The 18,611-nt window shown below is 38.3% G+C and overlaps 1 protein-coding gene across 1 annotated transcript; it reads right to left on the bottom strand.

The window, feature by feature from the left end:
* Window positions 1-4,777: 4,777 nt before the first annotated feature.
* LOC101481746 (adhesion G-protein coupled receptor G2) lies at window positions 4,778-12,436 on the bottom strand. Its single transcript, XM_024803811.2, has 14 exons — window positions 12,338-12,436; window positions 12,116-12,243; window positions 11,853-12,009; window positions 11,570-11,722; window positions 11,300-11,422; window positions 11,121-11,166; window positions 10,932-11,035; window positions 10,691-10,815; window positions 10,336-10,604; window positions 10,128-10,227; window positions 8,209-8,495; window positions 7,963-8,064; window positions 7,071-7,190; window positions 4,778-6,984 (listed from the first exon to the last, which is right to left on the bottom strand). Exons 2-14 carry the CDS (start codon window positions 12,154-12,156, stop codon window positions 6,881-6,883), a joined length of 1,731 nt encoding a protein of 576 aa, XP_024659579.2. The 5' UTR covers window positions 12,157-12,243; window positions 12,338-12,436; the 3' UTR covers window positions 4,778-6,880.
* Between the last annotated feature and the right edge of the window lie 6,175 nt (window positions 12,437-18,611).

The raw sequence follows: 18,611 nt of genomic DNA, 5'->3' as shown, positions 1-18,611 counted from the left end.
CTCGCAGTGGGGATAATCTCCTCCGCTAGCATATTGACGAAGCATACTGCTACTTCCGTAAACTCGTTGATGTCGACTGCGCATGCTCTGAACATGTCCCAGTCTACGTCGTTGAGTGCGTCCTGTAGCGTAGCTTCTGATTGGGCAGTCCACCATTTTACCTCCCTCTTGGTCACGTCTTCCCTCCCTATGCTTTGTTTATACTGGGAAATGAGGAAGATGGCGTTGTGGTCAGACTTCCCAAAAGCCGGGTGTGAGACAGCTTTGTAGCCCTGCTTGTATGGCGTGTAGCAGTGATCCAAAATCCGATCCCCTCTCGTTGGACACGAGACATGCTGGTAAAAGTTTGGCATGACTTGTCTGAGGTTCGCTTTGTTAAAGTCTCCTGCTACAATGAGGGCTGCGCCCGGGTCCTTGTTTTGAAGCGAGCTCAGCACATCATGTAATTCGGACAAAGCCATACCTGTGTCCGCTTGGGGTGGGATGTAGACCGCCGTGGCGATGACTGAGGTGAACTCACGGGGCAGATAGAAAGGGCGGCACTTAATGCTCAGGAACTCCAGATGTGGCGAGCAGCCGCTGGAGAGAGTAGAAATGCTCCTGGCATCACACCACTTTCTGTTTATCATGAAACACACTCCCCCACCTTTGGTTTTGTTCGACTCTGCCGTTCTGTCCGCGCGGAGCACAAAGAATGAATCCGACGGAGTTACGGCCTGGTCCGGCACGGTGGGGGTCAGCCATGTCTCCGTGAAGCACAGAATGTTGCAGTCCCTCATGTCACGTTGGAAGGTGACCCTTGCTCTTAGGTCATCGAGCTTGTTCTCCATGGATTGTACATTGGCCAGTAGGATACTGGGCAGTGGTGCGCGATGCGCCTGCTGTCTCAGTCTGTTCCTAATACCAGCGCGTTTTCCCCGGCGCTTCTTTGTTCTGTGCCTCGGATGAGCGGCCCGTCCTTTGTTGTTCTCCGCGCCGCGTAGAATCTCTGGCGGCCAGGAAGGGTCAGGTTTAAAAGTGTCCAAGATTAGATGTGCAACCTTGGCACCGATGTTTACAAGTGATCCGCTGTCGTATACTATAAGACTAGAGGATTTTGGGATGTAAACCAGAGCAAAAAATAGGTAAAAAACAAGAAAAGTGGATAGTCGGAGCGGAGCGGTCAGGAAGGCGTCTGGACGTGGCCGCGCCATCTTGTGTTATCAGGCAGCAGAAACCCAAGAAAGAGGAGGGAGGGAGACGAGGAACCCTACCACTTAAATCACAATAAGAAATGTTTTCGTTGGTTTCTTTGTTTTTTTTAAATCAGTATCAGAGTCAGAATGCTGCTGATTCTGTAGTATCTGCAGCATGTTGGTTCTGTTTGTAAAACTGCTTCTAACATTTTGATGTTTTTTGTTCTAAAAATCCTTTTAAAACTTCTTACTATATCTAAGTGTACTAAAAGAAATTGGAAAAGTTCACTAAATATGTTGCTTCCTGCAGCCACCATTTATTTCACAAAAAAAAAAAAAAAACTATTAGTGCAGTTGCTTTGCACTGTTGACCTTTTAATTCAATATTCACAGGACTCTATGCAATCCTTAAGTGCCTTCCATGATTCAGTAGCTTGTAGAACTGCCTCTAGCAGCAATATTTTGAAGAATTCATTTTCTGTTTGACTTTATCAGTCTCCAATGTCCTTGTGGAGGAATTTTGGCCCACTCTTCTTTACAATGTTGCTTCATTTCATTGAAGTGTGTCGTTATACAAACCTCAACTCATTGTATTAATAGGAGAGTGGTAAAATGAACTAAAGCATTTTAATTAGGTCTGAGTATAGGCTTTGACTGATCCATTGCAAGACCTTGATTCCTTTCTTTTTTTTACCCATTCTGATGTAAATTTGCTGTTTGGGATCATTGTCCTGCTGGATGCCCCAGTTTCAGCCAAGCTTTAGCTGTCAGACAGATGGCCTCACATTTGACTGTAGAACAGGGGTGCGGAACTCCAGGCCTCAAGGGCCGGTGTCCTGCAGGTTTTAGATGTGTCCTTGATCCAACACAGCTAATTTAGATGGCTAAATTACCTACTCAACATGTCTTGAAGTTTTGCAAAGGCCTGGTAATGAACTACTCATTTGATTCAGGTGTGTTGACCCACAGTGATATCTAAAACCTGCAGGACACCGGCCCTTGAGGCCTGGAGTTCCCCACCTCTGCTCTAGAATATACAGCGGAGTGATATACAGAAGAGTTCATGTTCAAATCGGTGACAGCAAGTTGCCTACATCCTGTGACCGCAAAACAAATCAACCCTCCACCACCATGTCTGAGAGTTATATTAATAGGGTTCTTTAAAGCTCTTCAAATTTTCATAAATATCTGAGAGTGTTTTTTAAATAGCACATTTGTTATGAGAAAGACTTTTAGTTGTATAACAAGTCATGCAGGTTGATAATATCAATGGCTTGTTCAGTTTGGCTATAGGTTCAAAGCTGTAACTGTGCGCTAAATGAAAAAAAAAAATCAATTCTGAGGCTTGTGGAGGAATGTTTTCTTATCTTAAACTGCATCTTCACAACACCTACAGAAAACATTTAATAGTTATATTTATTTGCTCAAGCCATCATTGGAAAAAAAATTATATAAGTCAAGTCAGTTGCAGTATGTTTACATTTTACGAAAACTTAAGTTCGTACCGTAATAGGTATGTTCTTTAGTACTTAAAAAATGTATTACTCTTTACTACTTTCTGAAAATCCCGAAGAAAATTATCCTATCATTGAACATTAGGAGCACTTTCAGATTATAGGAATGGTTGAATACAGCCATTTTGGTACAGCCAGGTTTTCACTTTGATCCGCCTTCTTCCAGTCATCCCAAATACCCACTGCCTTACAGATACAGGACTTGAGGTTCAAGGATACCTGAATTTGGTACAAAGTTGGAAAAATTGATATACCCTATGACATTTGCAGCTAAGTTAATCAATACTTAACTCAGGGTATCTCACGGTATATCTCAATGTATGAGGTAAAAAGTGTGATGCAAGTTGAGATATTGCAATCTAAAGTCCGCAAGCTGCAACATCTCAGATTTACCAATGTTAGTCAAGTTAAAAGCTACAAATTTGAAAAGTAATGCACACCTCTCCCATGTTTAAAAGTACAATTAAAGAAAGGGATAGAGGGCTTAAGAGAACAGAAATAATACATACAGTTTCATTTGTAGTTCTTTCTGCCAAAGGGCCGATAAGCTCATGCCATGGTGAGCCATCCATCTTCCATCCATCCATCCACAATTCACTGGAATCACTCCTCTGCTTTAGTGAAACTTGCAAACAGTGATCACCTAATAGGGCTTCACCCAAACTGTGCTCAAGGCAAAATCTGTCATTTTACAGCAATAACCTGTGAATTATGGTGAACTATGAGTGGTTTTGTTTTTGCAGGTTTATATCGTAGTAACATACCTTTCTGCTAGTAACGAGGATGTCCGAGTACCATGAGTGAATTCGATTTTGGGCTCATGAGCTGCTTCTTTTATGCAAGTTTGCCCTCCTGTTAACGCTGTTGCTAATGTTTAGTTATTTGCTGACAAGCATCATAAACAGGTTTAGCTCCATTTACACCTGTTCACTGAGGGCAAAAGACCACAGCAAAAGACGGGAAGGAAAGTTGCTGCATAGAGTACAGTTTTGTAAGGAGTAAACCCTCACATTAGCCCAAAAATCAGAGTGAATTACATCTCCTTAACTGCAAAAAGATTAACTATTCACTATTAAACACAAGCAGGCTGTCTCAGTTCTTACACTTTAAAATACATAAAAATAATTTGAAAAAATACACAGAGAGACCTGTGTAAAAAAAAAAGATTTTTCACATCCTTGTAGGATTTTATACCTGCAAATAAAGCACTGCGGGTATGGAATGAATGAAAATGCTATTAAAGTGTTAAGCTGCAACCCTAAGAGAGGCATGGGCCTTTCTTCAGCTGGGGGAAATATGGATGGCCTTTGTAAATTAATAGTGTTTGTTTATATTTTCCCTGAAATTAACAATAAAACATCCAATTAGAAATGAAATGTTTTATCAGTTTCAGTGGTTTCATTTCTCCCTTTACCTTTTCCCACATTGCTACTGTTAGTCTGTTTGTGAAAGCACGTAGGCCACACTTGCACAGCAGCAGTAAAAATTAACCTTCAAATCTAATTAAAACTTCAGATGAGGAGAAAAAAACGGCCCCCTTGGCTGATGTGTGATTAGTTTGTTAAATCTGCAAACAAATTAGCCGAGTGAACCTGTCACGTTTATTTTGCATCCATGGCACTTTTTTTTTTTTTTTTTTTAGCAAAGTGGAATATAGAATTTGACAGAATGACATCAGCCAGACAGAAAGGATTCTCATGCATGTATGAATTATATGATGGGAAATGAGAATTTAAGGTTCTTGGAAGTCCTTGCTGAATTTTTGTCATTCAGAAATTGTATTGTTTTATAGTGGTTGTAACAGGATTATAACTGTAATATTATCCTGGTTAAAGCTGGGGGATTTTTATTTCACTTAGAAGCTATAATTAAGATTTGCCTCGGTAATAATAACCTGCCAAATAGCTGTAATAAAACTGCACACTTGCCAACAGGCCATCATCATATCAGAGTTAAAGGTAGTGCAAAGTGATGGGATTATACTGACATCTGGTGGAAGATGGTGGCACTTGAAGAGTTTTTATGGAAAACAAGCTCCGAGAAGATACTTGAATGACTCTTAACACCAACTGATTTTGATTTGTCTTTATTTACATTTAATACTGTCAATGCAAACTCTTCTGCCTGAGGCTGAAGAGCACAAGTGGGTGTATAGAAAACGATACATAAACAGATATGATTTAATGAAATGTACTGAAGCTGAAATTTGCCCATCTATAGAAGTGCTTTAAAATAAAAACTTTATTCTCTGTAGAACATTGTGAGAACACACACCCTATTAGTTTTGACTTTTATTCATTATAGCCAGGGTTCATAAGCCTTAATAAAAGTGCTTTACACCACAATATGCGAATAATTATTGAAACTACGATACTAAGATAGCTTTGTACCATAAGACAAATCTTACCAAGTACCCAAATGGTACCATGACTACATTACCATTAGCAATTACAAATGCCATTAATACAGAAAATATATAAATATAAACGTTTTTATTTATTTAATGATTTATATGTGCACAAATTCATACACATTTTGTTTGGCAATAAAGTATGGCACCTGGCGTGACAGCCTTTTTAGCTTCATTCCATGTGAACCGGAAAGCATTAACTCCTGAGCTCCAATTTGGAGTTTTCTGCATGTGAGGGTTGAACAGAGACAAAAGACATGACATCAAGGATCTTTAAGACCGCAGTGGAGTCACAAAGTCAAAAATGAAAACATAAAAAGGTAAAACAAAGGTGATAAGGTATAATGGCATTGCATAACATGACTGTCAATACCACAAATAAAGACTGTTTAAACTGCATCAGTATATGCCCTTAAAATTTTGAGTGAACTTAAAATGACTCTAACTAGAAGGCATTTTGAAGAAGCTGGTAAACAAAACATTTGGTTTACAAAAAAACAGTGATTATGATTTCAAGCAGAATTAGGATTGATTGGCATTGGGCATTCAGGATTAAATTTAATTTATGGTATTCATGCTCATCAGTGTAACATCTGTGCCTCCAGCTCTTCATTTTTCTCCCAGCATCTCTCACTCATGGGCTTAACATTAGAGGTCGCCCTGTTCTGAGGTTGGAAATCATGTAAAACTTTTAATAGCTAACTGGTGCCGACCTCTGAGGCTAACCTTGACAGGCTGCAATTGAACTGGCGCTGGGTGGGCGTGAGATGCTCTGCTGAAGGTTACTCAACACGGTGATGAGAGGGTTGTCTGCTGGGATCATAATTGTAGTTTTTTTCCCCCTCCTGTTGAAAGGGTTTGATTAAAGATGTAAAGATGTGGAGTAGATGTGAAAGTCTGATGCAAAAAGAGAGAGAGCAGCTGGGCAGGTGACAAGTTGAAGTTAATTTTTTCTTTTTTATTTCATCTTTCATGGCATGCAAATGGCCTTCCAAGGACATTTAGCAAAATGTGTCCTTGTTAAAAAGGACAGGACATAAATCCCATATTTTGATTGTGCTTCAGTTCGCCACATTAAAATATTTCAAATCTTTTTTCTTTTTCATAAAAAGCATGTCTGAACCAAATTAAAAAAAAAACCTCTATAATGTAGTGAATAATACAATATTTAACACAGAACTGCACCCTTAGATAATCTTGCAGATATCAACTTTTATCTGATATGATCAAGCAGTTGAGTTTGGCATGTGCACATTTTGCATCAATCAACCTTGTCTCTGTAGGTAGCTAAATACATCCAAAGTGCCATTTGACACTGCCAGAATAAACTTAGAATTTGGCAAAGGCACTGAAATGTAGAGTTGAGACTGGAAATTCCGTCATTTGTCTGTTCAAGAAATGAATATAGCCTCAAAGAAATAGCCAGATAATAATCTATACAATACTGACAGCATCTGTTCTCGGCTACCAAGTAAATGCAGTTCAATATAATGTTTCAGTTTCAGTAGTACACCTTATCTCTGCTAACAAGACTCTTTCATTATCTATACTATTAGTGTAGAATTGAAAACATTCTCCACTTTTTGATTTCTTCTTCTCTAAAGGTATTTAGACAAAGGTTTCCTTTGTCCCTGATCCTCTTTAGTCCTTCATCGAACCTTCATTTTTTTGGAACATTAAGGCTTTCTTAAGGAAAACTACTCCTCCAATTTGCATCTTGTAAACTCCCAGAGATCATTTCTTGGAATTGGCTGTAATCACAAAAGAAAGCTCAGGTAGAGTCATTTGGTAGTTTTGCCTTGTTTCGGATTTCCTCTGTGAATCTCGTTGAGGACGACATCATTGTTGGAGCTGTCAGATATCCCGCTGTCCGCGAACACAGAGCCTGCAGGCAATGAGAACAATGTGTTATGAAGAATATATTCAAATATGCGATGTTTGAAAAGGACTATCTGCCACCGCATCACATACCACTGCTATTGGTGCCATAACTGACAACAGAGGAGCTTCGAGAAGTGAACTTTGGATCCAAGGTGATTGCACTGGAGCGAGAGATATTCTTCTTGTTTTGTGTGAATGTTCGACTCCAATCTGTAGAATACATGACTGTTTAACCAAAAATAGGCTGAAAATTGACACGTTTGTTTGCTTTCAAACTATCTGCTTTTTTAAAAGGCAGGGTAATACGACAAGATTTCACTTTGATTTTCCTGTCACATTCTTTAAAATCTCTGCCAAATCTCTTGTTAGGTCAAAGCAACCCAGCAACACTTTTAAGCCATTCATATTTATGCTTATCTAAAGGCTTAAATCTAGAACATTAGCACTAATTAGCAGTTATCTATCAGGTATGTAGCTAATATTTAACAAATGTTTTTTGGCTTTAAAGCAGTCAATCCTCAAAAAATCTGAAAGCCTTCCCAGAAAACAAGAAAACAAACCAAGTACTGCGAAGTACTGTAGGAGTGGTCTACTAGTTTTATGTCAATTCTAGAGTTCAGCAGTTGGTGAGAGGCAAGTTCAACCCATTAGTCGGGGCATTAGTTTCAGAAAAATAGAGAATTCAACTGTAATTAGCTGGTTTATGCTAAGCAGTAAACTATGTGGATTTAACAAGTTTAGCTTTGGATTTAAACCTGAGCTCTCCTCACACATGGATGTGAATGACATACTACATCCATATATCATATCTTTATTTAGATTACTTTAAGTTTTTATTTAAATGAGTTCTTATTTTGGTGGAAATTAAGAACAAAATTTGAAGACAAAGGTTCTAAAGCAACCACTGTTTACTCTGTTGTAACCAACTGAACTACTATAAAGTGCTTCTAAAGAAATCTTCGGGAACATTTAGTAATTTCACCTGAGTTCTCAGCCAGTCGCAGTTTTCCACAGCAAAGGTAAGTTCTCCACTGCCTGCGGACATTCTCTTTTATGGCGCAGTGGAAAACAAAGACAAAGAAACCTACACAGGAACAGTAAGGAAGTAGCTTATAGTATACATCCATGCATTTTATAGTGTTATTATTGTGTTATTATATATTTGTGTTATTATGATAAAAAATAATCAATCCTATTTAGAAATTCAAGGTGTTTATACATATGTCACCTTGCAGAGAGTTGAATATAGAAAAAAGGTAAACAAAGGGTAAGTAGAGGGGTCCCCATGCAAACAGAGCAAACCCCCAGGTAAGGCCGAGGATGATGACGAGGCCGGTGACACTGCGCAGATCAGTCATAACACTTCTTTTGGGAGACTGGTTGTGGGGGTTCTGCTTCTTGATACGTGAAAGCTGTCCCATAACAACGATGAAGGCCAGCAGGCACAGGATAAAGATCAGGAGGAAATAGGCCACCACACCCACATAGAAGGCTATGTTATTACTCAGCCAGCAGCTACAGAAAGAAAACAAAGGAGAAATGACCAAGGGAACATTTTAGCTTCAAAACAGTGATAACTTGTTTTCTTTCTCTTCACTTAGGTTGCTTCAAAATTATTAGATGCTGTGGCGACACAACTAAAGCAGTGTGATTAATCAAAGGTTAAGTTCTTTGCTAAGGTGGCTGGACCGTCTAATTTGTTGATGTGTATGGCAAAATCCATTTACAGTAGTTGAACAGACCTTTCCCACAGGGATATTTTGACTCCTCACTTGGAAAAATCACTCTAAAATTCATAATGGCTCTGTTTCAATATGTGCATCAGAATCAATAATCCATGCCATAAAGCAGCCTCATGGAATGTGAGAATCCTGGCAGTTGCATAGTGTTTTTAAATCATCATCTCTGATCAGTGTTGGGAGAATCAAGTTAGGACATTTTTCCACAGTTGCCACTCCTGGGAAATACTTTGGTTTAGGAATGGTGACATTAGTTCAACTGGTTATTGCACAGTTTCATACTCAGGAGCTGAAAAATGGAAATGGCTGATTTCCTGACATTGCACTACACTCTTACGGTCCCACCAGAGCATCTCAGTGGGGATGAGGACTAGACTTTCACTGGGCCAGTTCAGCACCTTAATTCTTTCCTTTGCTACTGTTTTTGGGATCTTTGGGATTTTCATCAAGGTTTAGCTGTGGGACTGATGGACACATATTTGCCTTTAGAATACTAGTATGTATAGGTCCTATGGTTTAAAAACAAGCCTAAATCATCAGCCTTTAATCATTGTGCTTGACAGTTTGTATGCAGTGTTTATGCTGATAAACTGTTTTTTGCCAAAAATAGAGCTGTGCATTTTGTCCAAAGATCTCTGCCTTGGTCTCCTCTATCCAAAGGGAATTGTTCTAAAATTATTGTGTTTTTTCAGTTGTAATTTTGCAAATATAAGCCATGCTGCCATGTCCCTTTGAAGAGAACAGGTTTTCTCCTGGCAGCCCTTCCAAATAAGCTATATTTTCTCTGTCTTTTTCTAATTGTACTTTAATGAACCTAAACATTTAATATGTTACCGCTGACTTCTCTATGATTGCTGCTGATGTCTTTTCTGCTTGGCATTGTGTTAACACACACCTGAATGCTCCAGAGCAGCAAACTGCCAACACTTGCTGATGATTAGTTAATTCAGTGTATTTTATTAAGAGAACCAGGCTGCTGTTTACCCTCTTAATTCTAATGGAAGCAGTAATGGTATACTTAGTTTTTCACATGGTGCTTGTACATTTTGGCTTATTTCTGGTTAAATAATGCCACTGTGTAAAATCGTGTGGTATTTAAATAGATAACCTTTATTATATTTTTTCAAGAAATATGTTTAACCAACATTATGGGAATGCTGCTTACTCTCAAATGCCGTTTAGGAAAAGCACAGACTGCACTTTCCAAAATGTTATTAACCATTCAAAATATTTTACACTACAAGCCTTATTCATCTCATTTACTATTCACATACACGATCAGAATTCAGTATCTTGCCCAAGTAAGTGTTCTATCTACAGTACTTAGCCATAGCTTCTTGGTGAGTTTAATCAAGAAAATGGATCTAAAGCTTTGACATACAAAACAAAATATTAAAAAATAACTCACAAGTTATCTGAAGTGTCATTTGTGTGTTTTCCATAATTAATCAAACCATAGTTGTTTTTGTCCACGGATATCACAATAATTACAATGACAAGAGGAATACCTGCAAAAAACCCAAGGTTAATCAAAGGAAATTTATGAACATATTTAAAATATTGATATAATGAAAAATTAATAATTGATCATCTAGTAAAAGTTTGAAGATTCCTACCCCAACCCGTCAAAGTGAACTTCAGCATGTACTGGCTCAGGTAGGGTGTAAAAACTCGCACAATGCTGAGATACATATGCAGGGCCTCAAGCCCCGCCCATGTAAATGATGTCAGCAGGAAGTAGTGCAGGAAGAAGGCAGTACAAATACAGAGGCCTGTATTGTTGTGGCTCGCCAGCCAGCTGTCCAGCAGGAACACCAAGTTCAGGAAGAGCAGAGATAAACAGAGTTGGACCAAGATCTTGGCTGGTATATCCCTTAGCAATTTTCTACAAAGACAGAGTTTAATAAAGAACGTTAAGAAATTTATAAGACTAAACAGTAATGATTGATGTGCACCAAAATAGATCCTTACGGAAAAGAAAGATACGTCAGCAATGTGATAGCAAGAAAAATAGCAGAGATTCCACAGCCAATGTAGGTGATGAAAGTAAGAATTTGTGTGTTCTTCTGGTCAGGAAGTTCCTGTCTGGACAAATCCTGCATGGAGAAGTGGCATACACAACAAACAGACAGTGAACACAAACTGAGGCAATTTGTTTCCGTTGTTATAAATTATACATGAAACAGAAACAGGTGCACAAATTCACACTAACCAGCAGTACTGCAAAGGATGTAAGATGGCTGCAGCTGCAGATTGTATATTCAGGGGTGCTGTTGACCACAAAGCAGCCAACAGAGCTCCAGCCTCCTCCACCACCTGAAAAATAACATCAAGGGCAGGAATATTTACACCTGGGGCTTTCTGGCTCTTCACAGACACTGTTTGAAATGTGCAAACTCACTATTCAGTGTGAAATCCCAAAATGCACATTTGGCTGTGTAGTTTTCCTACAAACCAAAAACAATTTGTTATTACAGTTTATCTTTTTGTGAGCCTATATTGTTTATAATTGCAGTGATATAATGTTATGATCATAAGTGAACAATACAAAACTACTAACGTGCTGCACATGACACTCACATGAACCGGGTTTCTGTTTCGGATGGTGAACTTAATGTTTTCACTCAGGTTGCTAATTGACAGATTAGCCACACTTGAGCCTAGAACTGCGCTGACAAGAGTTTTGTTATCTAATGATGCATCCTGCAAAAATGAAGAAATATACAGAGGTCAGTTACAGGAGAATGAGATTCGCTTTAAATTTAACCCCTTTCATATAGGTCATAATCAATTAGATAAATCAAAACAGAAAATAAATAAATACATTCTGATATGACAGTGAGAAAGCACCTTAAAGAATGAATTTTTTGCATAGAAAGTAAACTGGACGCTGTTGGCCTGCTTCTGCTCTTCAGGGCTGATACCAGATGTGAGGGAGGCAGGCAAGTATACAGACGCCAAAGCAGGCTCTGAGCTTTTCATGGTCCTTTTTGGGCCACTGAACTGAAAACACGCAATAAATAAATAATTAAGCGGTAGGTTTGGGTTTAGGTGTGGTTGAGCCCTTAAATATGTTTATTTTAAAAAAGGCTCTCATGTGAGGACCAATGTCTCTTGATGAGCAGATGACTACCTGGACATAATCAGTGTTAAAAACATCAAAAAGGATTGTTGTGAAGTTGCTCCCATTCACTGTTTTCACAGCAACAACTAAGGAACTGGTTGACAGAATTCCATCGCCACCAGTGACAGCCAGTTTAACACCCAGATCATCCACCAAGTGAATCAGCCTGTCGCCAAGAAATACAACACAAACATCAGGGGGAAAAAAAATCACATTTGCATGTGTATATGTTATTTTCTTTGTTTGTTTTAAGACAGACGTGTGTGTTGAACCTGTTTGCAGATTTAGAGAGTGCCTCAGGGTTACTGTCCATCAAGTTACTGACAACTTTGATTACCACTGATGGTGAAACAGAGGGACTGTCCAGATGCTTCTCCAGCGTCTCAACCAACACTGACACCTTAAAATTCCCAAATGAGACATTAAAATAAACAAACACAGTCGTTATCCATTTAAATGTTAGTTGCACAACAGAGCAGCAGAGTGACATTTACTTGAGAGGCGTTGAGCAGAGATATAGCCTGTGTTTGATTCAACAGGTAGACTGCTTCATCAGTTGTTTGTACATCAGTTGTGGAAGTTCCTGTGTTCTCTACAGGAACAAATCATCAAATCAGTAGATCTATTTTTTTGTTCTGTAGCTTAAAACTCGATAGTAATAACTTTTTAAAAAGGTTAAACTGCAGTATCTACATACCAGCCACTGTGGTGGTTGTAGTAGTTTTGGTGAGCGGTGTTGTATAAGTCAAAGAAACCTCAGCAGTTGTGCCATTTAAATCTTGTGGACCATGACCTGTTATAGTAGTTGCAGTGGTTGCGGGTGAGATAATAACAACAGATGCATTTTCTGTTGTTGTTGTCGTTGTTGTCGTTAAACCGGCCTCTGGTCTGTCATCTGTTTGGACGGTGCTAGCAGCTGTGGTGGACATGGTTTCATTTTTGCTTATTGTTGTGACATGAGTCAAACTCACTGTGGTGAAATTTGCAGTCTGGTTCTTCAGTGGAGCTGAAGTAGGTTTAGTACTGTGAGACACTGCAGCAGTTGTGCTTTTCTCTGTGGTTCCAATAATTGCAGTTGTTTTATTTTGAGATAGAATAGTCGGAGTAATGATCACTGGTGTTGTGTAATTGTTAGAGGCTGTAGTTGTGCTCTTTATCATTGTGTAGTTGGGAGATATTGTTGTTGTACTAACTGTTGTGTTACTGGTTGTCGCCACACCATTGTGTAAAGTTGTGCCAGCTGTTGTTACATTGTACATTGCTGTGTAATTGTTGTCAGCTGTGGTTGCAGCATACACAAGGGTGTAATTACTACCAGATCCAGTTGCATTATAAACTATTGTGTAGTTGTTGTTAGTTGCAGTTACATTAAAATTGTTGCCAGATGTAATTGCATTATACACTACTGTGTAATTGATGACAGCTGTGGATGCATTATACATTGCTGTATAATTATTACCAGGTGTAGTTGCTGTGGAACTATTCATAGTTGTAGCTGTACTAAAGTTGCTGGACACTAATGTGGAATTACTGCCAGGTGTAGTTGCATAATTAAGTGTTGTGTAATTTTGGTTAGTTGTATTTTCATTCAAATTGGTCCCAGATGTAGTGGCATTATGAACTACTGTGTCATTGTTGTTCACTGTGGTTGCATCGTAAACCTTTGTGTAACTGTGCCCACCTGTAGTTGTATAATTATTGCTACCTGAAGTTGTATTTTGTGGGATTATGTAATTGTTACCAGCTGTGGTTGTGCCATCGACTGTTGTATAATTGTTTCTCTCTATAGTAGCACTGTGAACTGTTGTAGAATTATTGTTGGCTGTGGTTGCGTTGTAGCTGTTGCCAGGTTGTCTGTCATTGTTTCTGACCGTAGTTGCATTGTACGCTGTTGTAAAATTATTGCTGGACATAGCTGTATTGTACAATGTTGTAGAATTATTGCTGGCTGTAGTTGTGTTGTAATTGTTTTCTGACATAGCTGAATTGTAGGTTGTTGCGTAAATGTTGCTGGCTGTAGAATTATTGTTGGCTGTAGTTGTATTATAACTGTTGCTAGTTTGTCTGTCATTATTGCCAGAAGTAAATGAATTGTACAGTGATGTATTGTTCAAAGTTGTTAGAAATGGGCTCACTGTTGTGTAATTGTTGTTTGCAGTTGTTGTATTGTAAATATTGCCAGTTTCTATGTAACTGTTACCAGCCGTGGTTTCACTGTACATTGTTGTGTAATTGCTACCATCTATAGTTGCATTATACACTGTACTGTCATTTTTGCTTGTTGTAGTTTGAGTGTATGCTGTTGGATAACTGTCGGCAGCTATAGTTGTATTGTATGTTGTGTAATTGTCATCAGTTGTTGTTGGACTGTTGACTGTTGTATAATTGTTTCTGACTGTAGCTGCATTGTGTGCTGTTGTAAGATTATTGCTTGACATATCTGTATTGTACAATGTTGTAGAATTATTGATGGCTGTAGTTGTGTTGTAATTGTTGTCTGACATAGTTGCATTGTACGCTGTTGTATAATTGTTGTTGGACACAGCTGTATTATACACTTTTGTAGAAGAAATGTTGGTTGTAGTTGTGTTGTAATTGTTGTCAGTTTCTCTGTCATTGTTGCCAGATGTAATTGAATTGTACACTGTTGTACTGTTCGGAGTTGTTAAAAATGGGCTCACTGTTGTGTAATTGTTGCTGGCTGTTGTTGTATTGTAAATATTGCCAGTTTCTATGTAACTGTTACCAGCTGTGGTTTCACTGTACACTGTTGTGTAATTTCTACCAGCTACAGTTGCATTATACACTGTACTGTCATTTTTGCTTGATGTAGTTTGAGTGTATGCTGTTGGATGACTGTCGGCAGCTATAGTTGTATTGTATGTTGTGTAAGTGTCACCAGTTGTTGTTGCGCTGTTGACTGTCGTATAATTGTTTCTGGCTGTAGTTGCATTGTATGCTGTTGTAAAATTATTGCTCAACATAGCTGTATTGTACAGTGTTGTAGAATTATTGTTGGCTGTAGTTGTATTGTAACTGTTGCCAGTTTGTCTGTCATTATTGCCAGAAGTAATTGAATTGTACAGTGACAGTGTTGTTGCGCTGTTGACTGTTGTATAATTGTTTCTGACTGTAATTGCATTATTGTCAGAAGTAACTGAATTGTACACTGTTGTACTGTTCAGAGTTGTTAGAAATGGGCTCACTGTTGTAGAATTATTGATGGCTGTAGTTGTGTTATAATTGTTGTCCGACATAGCTGAATTGTAAGTTGTTGCGTAAATGTTGCTGGCTGTAGTTGCATTGTGTGCTGTTGTATAATTATTGCTATCTGTAGTTGGTGGTATTTTGTAATTGTTACCAGCTGTGGTTGTGCCATCGACTGTTGTATAATTGTTTCTCTCTGTAGTTGCACTGTGAACTGTTGTAGAATTATTGTTGGCTGTGGCTGTGTTGTAACTGTTGCCAGGTTGTCTGTCATTGGTGCCAGATGTAAATGAATTGTACACTGTTGTATTGTTTAGAGTTGTTAGAAATGGGCTCATTGTTGTGTTATTGTTGTTTGCTGTAGTTGTATTGTATGCTGTTGTTGAATTTTTGGCACTTGTATTTCCACTGAGCACTGTTGTGTAATTGTCTGTAGTGTAATTGTTGCTGGCTGTTGTTGTATTGTAAATATTGCCAGTTTCTATGTAACTGTTACCAGCTGTGGTTTCACTGTACACTGTTGTATTGTTTAGAGTTGTTAGAAATGGGCTCATTGTTGTGTTATTGTTGTTTGCTGTAGTTGTATTGTATGCTGTTGTTGAATTTTTGGCACTTGTATTTCCACTGAGCACTGTTGTGTAATTGTCTGTAGTGTAATTGTTGCTGGCTGTTGTTGTATTGTAAATATTACCAGTTTCTATGTAACTGTTACCAGCTGTGGTTTCACTGTACACTGTTGTGTAATTTCTACCAGCTACAGTTGCATTATACACTGTACTGTCATTTTTGCTTGATGTAGTTTGAGTGTATGCTGTTGGATGACTGTCGGCAGCTATAGTTGTATTGTATGTTGTGTAAGTGTCACCAGTTGTTGTTGCGCTGTTGACTGTCGTATAATTGTTTCTGGCTGTAGTTGCATTGTATGCTGTTGTAAAATTATTGCTCAACATAGCTGTATTGTACAGTGTTGTAGAATTATTGTTGGCTGTAGTTGTATTGTAACTGTTGCCAGTTTGTCTGTCATTATTGCCAGAAGTAATTGAATTGTACAGTGACAGTGTTGTTGCGCTGTTGACTGTTGTATAATTGTTTCTGACTGTAATTGCATTATTGTCAGAAGTAACTGAATTGTACACTGTTGTACTGTTCAGAGTTGTTAGAAATGGGCTCACTGTTGTAGAATTATTGATGGCTGTAGTTGTGTTATAATTGTTGTCCGACATAGCTGAATTGTAAGTTGTTGCGTAAATGTTGCTGGCTGTAGTTGCATTGTGTGCTGTTGTATAATTATTGCTATCTGTAGTTGGTGGTATTTTGTAATTGTTACCAGCTGTGGTTGTGCCATCGACTGTTGTATAATTGTTTCTCTCTGTAGTTGCACTGTGAACTGTTGTAGAATTATTGTTGGCTGTGGCTGTGTTGTAACTGTTTCCAGGTTGTCTGTCATTGGTGCCAGATGTAAATGAATTGTACACTGTTGTATTGTTTAGAGTTGTTAGAAATGGGCTCATTGTTGTGTTATTGTTGTTTGCTGTAGTTGCATTGTATGCTGTTGTAAAATTATTGCTCAACATAGCTGTATTGTACAGTGTTGTAGAATTATTGTTGGCTGTAGTTGTATTGTAACTGTTGCCAGTTTGTCTGTCATTATTGCCAGAAGTAATTGAATTGTACAGTGACGTATTGCTCAAAGTTGTTAGAAATGGGCTCACTGTTGTGTTATTGTTGTTTGCTGTAGTTGTATTGTATGCTGTTGTTGAATTTTTGGCACTTGTATTTGCACTGAGCACTGTTGTGTAATTGTCTGTAGTGTAATTGTTGCTGGCTGTAGTTGTATTGTAAATATTACCAGTTTCTATGTAACTGTTACCAGCTGTGGTTTCACTGTACACTGTTGTGTAATCGCTACCAGCTACAGTTGCATTATACACTGTACTGTCATTTTTGCTTGTTGTAGTTTGAGTGTATGCTGTTGGATAACTGTCGGCAGCTATAGTTGTATTGTATGTTGTGTAATTGTCACCAGTTGTTGTTGCGCTGTTGACTGTTGTATAATTGTTTCTGACTGTAATTGCATTATTGTCAGAAGTAACTGAATTGTACACTGTTGTACTGTTTAGAGTTGTTAGAAATGGGCTCACTGTTGGGTAATTGTTGTTTGCTGTAGTTGTATTGTATGCTGTTGTTGAATTTTTGGCACTTGTATTTGCACTGTGCACTGTGTAACTGTTATCAGCTGTGGTTTCACTGTACACTGTTGTGTAATTGCTACCAGCTATAGTTGCATTATACGCTGTACTGCCATTTTTGCTTGTTGTAGTTTGATTGTATGCTGTTGAATAACTATCGCCAGCTGTAGTTGTATTGTATGTTGTGTGACTGTCACCTGTTAGGGTTGCGCTGTTGACTGTTGTATAATTGTTTCTGGCCGTAGTTGCATTGTACGCTGTTGTAAAATTATTGTTGGACATAGCTGTATTGTACAATGTTGTAGAATTATTGCTGGCTTTAGTTGCGTTGTAACTGTTGCCAGTTTCTCTGTCACTGGTGCCAGATGTAATTGAATTGTATGGTGTTCTATTGTTCAGAGATGTTAAAAATGGGCTCACTGTTGTGTAATTATTGTTTACTGTAGTTGTATTGTTTGCTTTTGTTACATTTTCTCTGTAACTGTAACCAGCTGTAGTTTCACTGTACACTGTTGTAGAATTATTTTTAGCTGTAGTTGTATTGTAATTATTACCTGATACAACTGAATTGTAGGCTGTTGTGTTAATGTTGCTGGTTTCAGTTTTATTGTAAGCAACTGCATTTGAAATGTACATTGTAGTACTGCTAACTGAACTTTCTGAACTATTATATACTGCCTTGTTTTTGCTTTCTGTGGTTACATTATACACATTGTTTAGAGTCCCTGTTGTGTCATTACTGTCAGATGCTGTTACATTGCTAACAAATGTGTGTTTGCCAGTGGGAGTAAATGCTCCAGTTGTGGTTACATTGTACACTGTTGTGCCACTGGGAGATGGTGTAACCGTTGCAAGACCTGGAGATGTTACATTGTCAGTGGGAAATGGTGTAACTGCAACTACATTGTTCTTTGTTGTATAATCTTTGGCATATGCTGTGGCTGTAGTTACATTGTATATTGTTGTAAGATCTGGAGATGTTGCTGTTGTAGTTGCTTTGTGTACAGTTTGATTAGGAGATGGTGTAGATGCATTTGTTATTTTAGAGAGTGTAGTACTCTTAAGCACTGAATCAGGCATAACAGTTGTGGTGTTGTGTACTGCTATGAAAGTGCTGGTTATGGTGTTGGTTAGTTGGGTTTCATTAGGTAAAGTATTTTGCACTGTTGTTTTATTAAACACAGTTGAAGGAACTATTTGTGAGCTATTCTGAAGAATAGGTTGTGCTAATGGGGACTTTGCACTGGCAGTTGTTTGAAAAAATGTTGTGTTTTCTTTTTTTTGCACTGTATTTTCAATTGTTGCATAAACATCTCCATTTGTATTGGTCAACGATTTGGTGGTATCAGTCAAAGATTGCATAGCTGCAGTA

The sequence above is a fragment of the Maylandia zebra genome, linkage group LG9, assembly GCF_041146795.1.
Source record: "Maylandia zebra isolate NMK-2024a linkage group LG9, Mzebra_GT3a, whole genome shotgun sequence".
Lineage (NCBI taxonomy): Eukaryota > Metazoa > Chordata > Actinopteri > Cichliformes > Cichlidae > Maylandia > Maylandia zebra.
The sequence above is the reverse complement of the archived record's forward strand: the minus strand, read 5'-3'. Positions and strand labels throughout refer to the sequence as shown.

Bases quoted from the DNA above. Each gene is read 5' to 3' on its own strand.
- LOC101481746 (XM_024803811.2), bottom strand. From the start codon at position 12,156: ATGGACAGTAACCCTGAGGCACTCTCTAAATCTGCAAACAG. The intron at 12,010-12,115 runs GTTCAACACACA...TCTTGGCGACAG, and splicing joins CTCTCTAAATCTGCAAACAG to GCTGATTCACTTGGTGGATG. The intron at 8,065-8,208 runs GTGACATATGTA...GTTCCTGTGTAG, and splicing joins TATATTCAACTCTCTGCAAG to GTTTCTTTGTCTTTGTTTTC.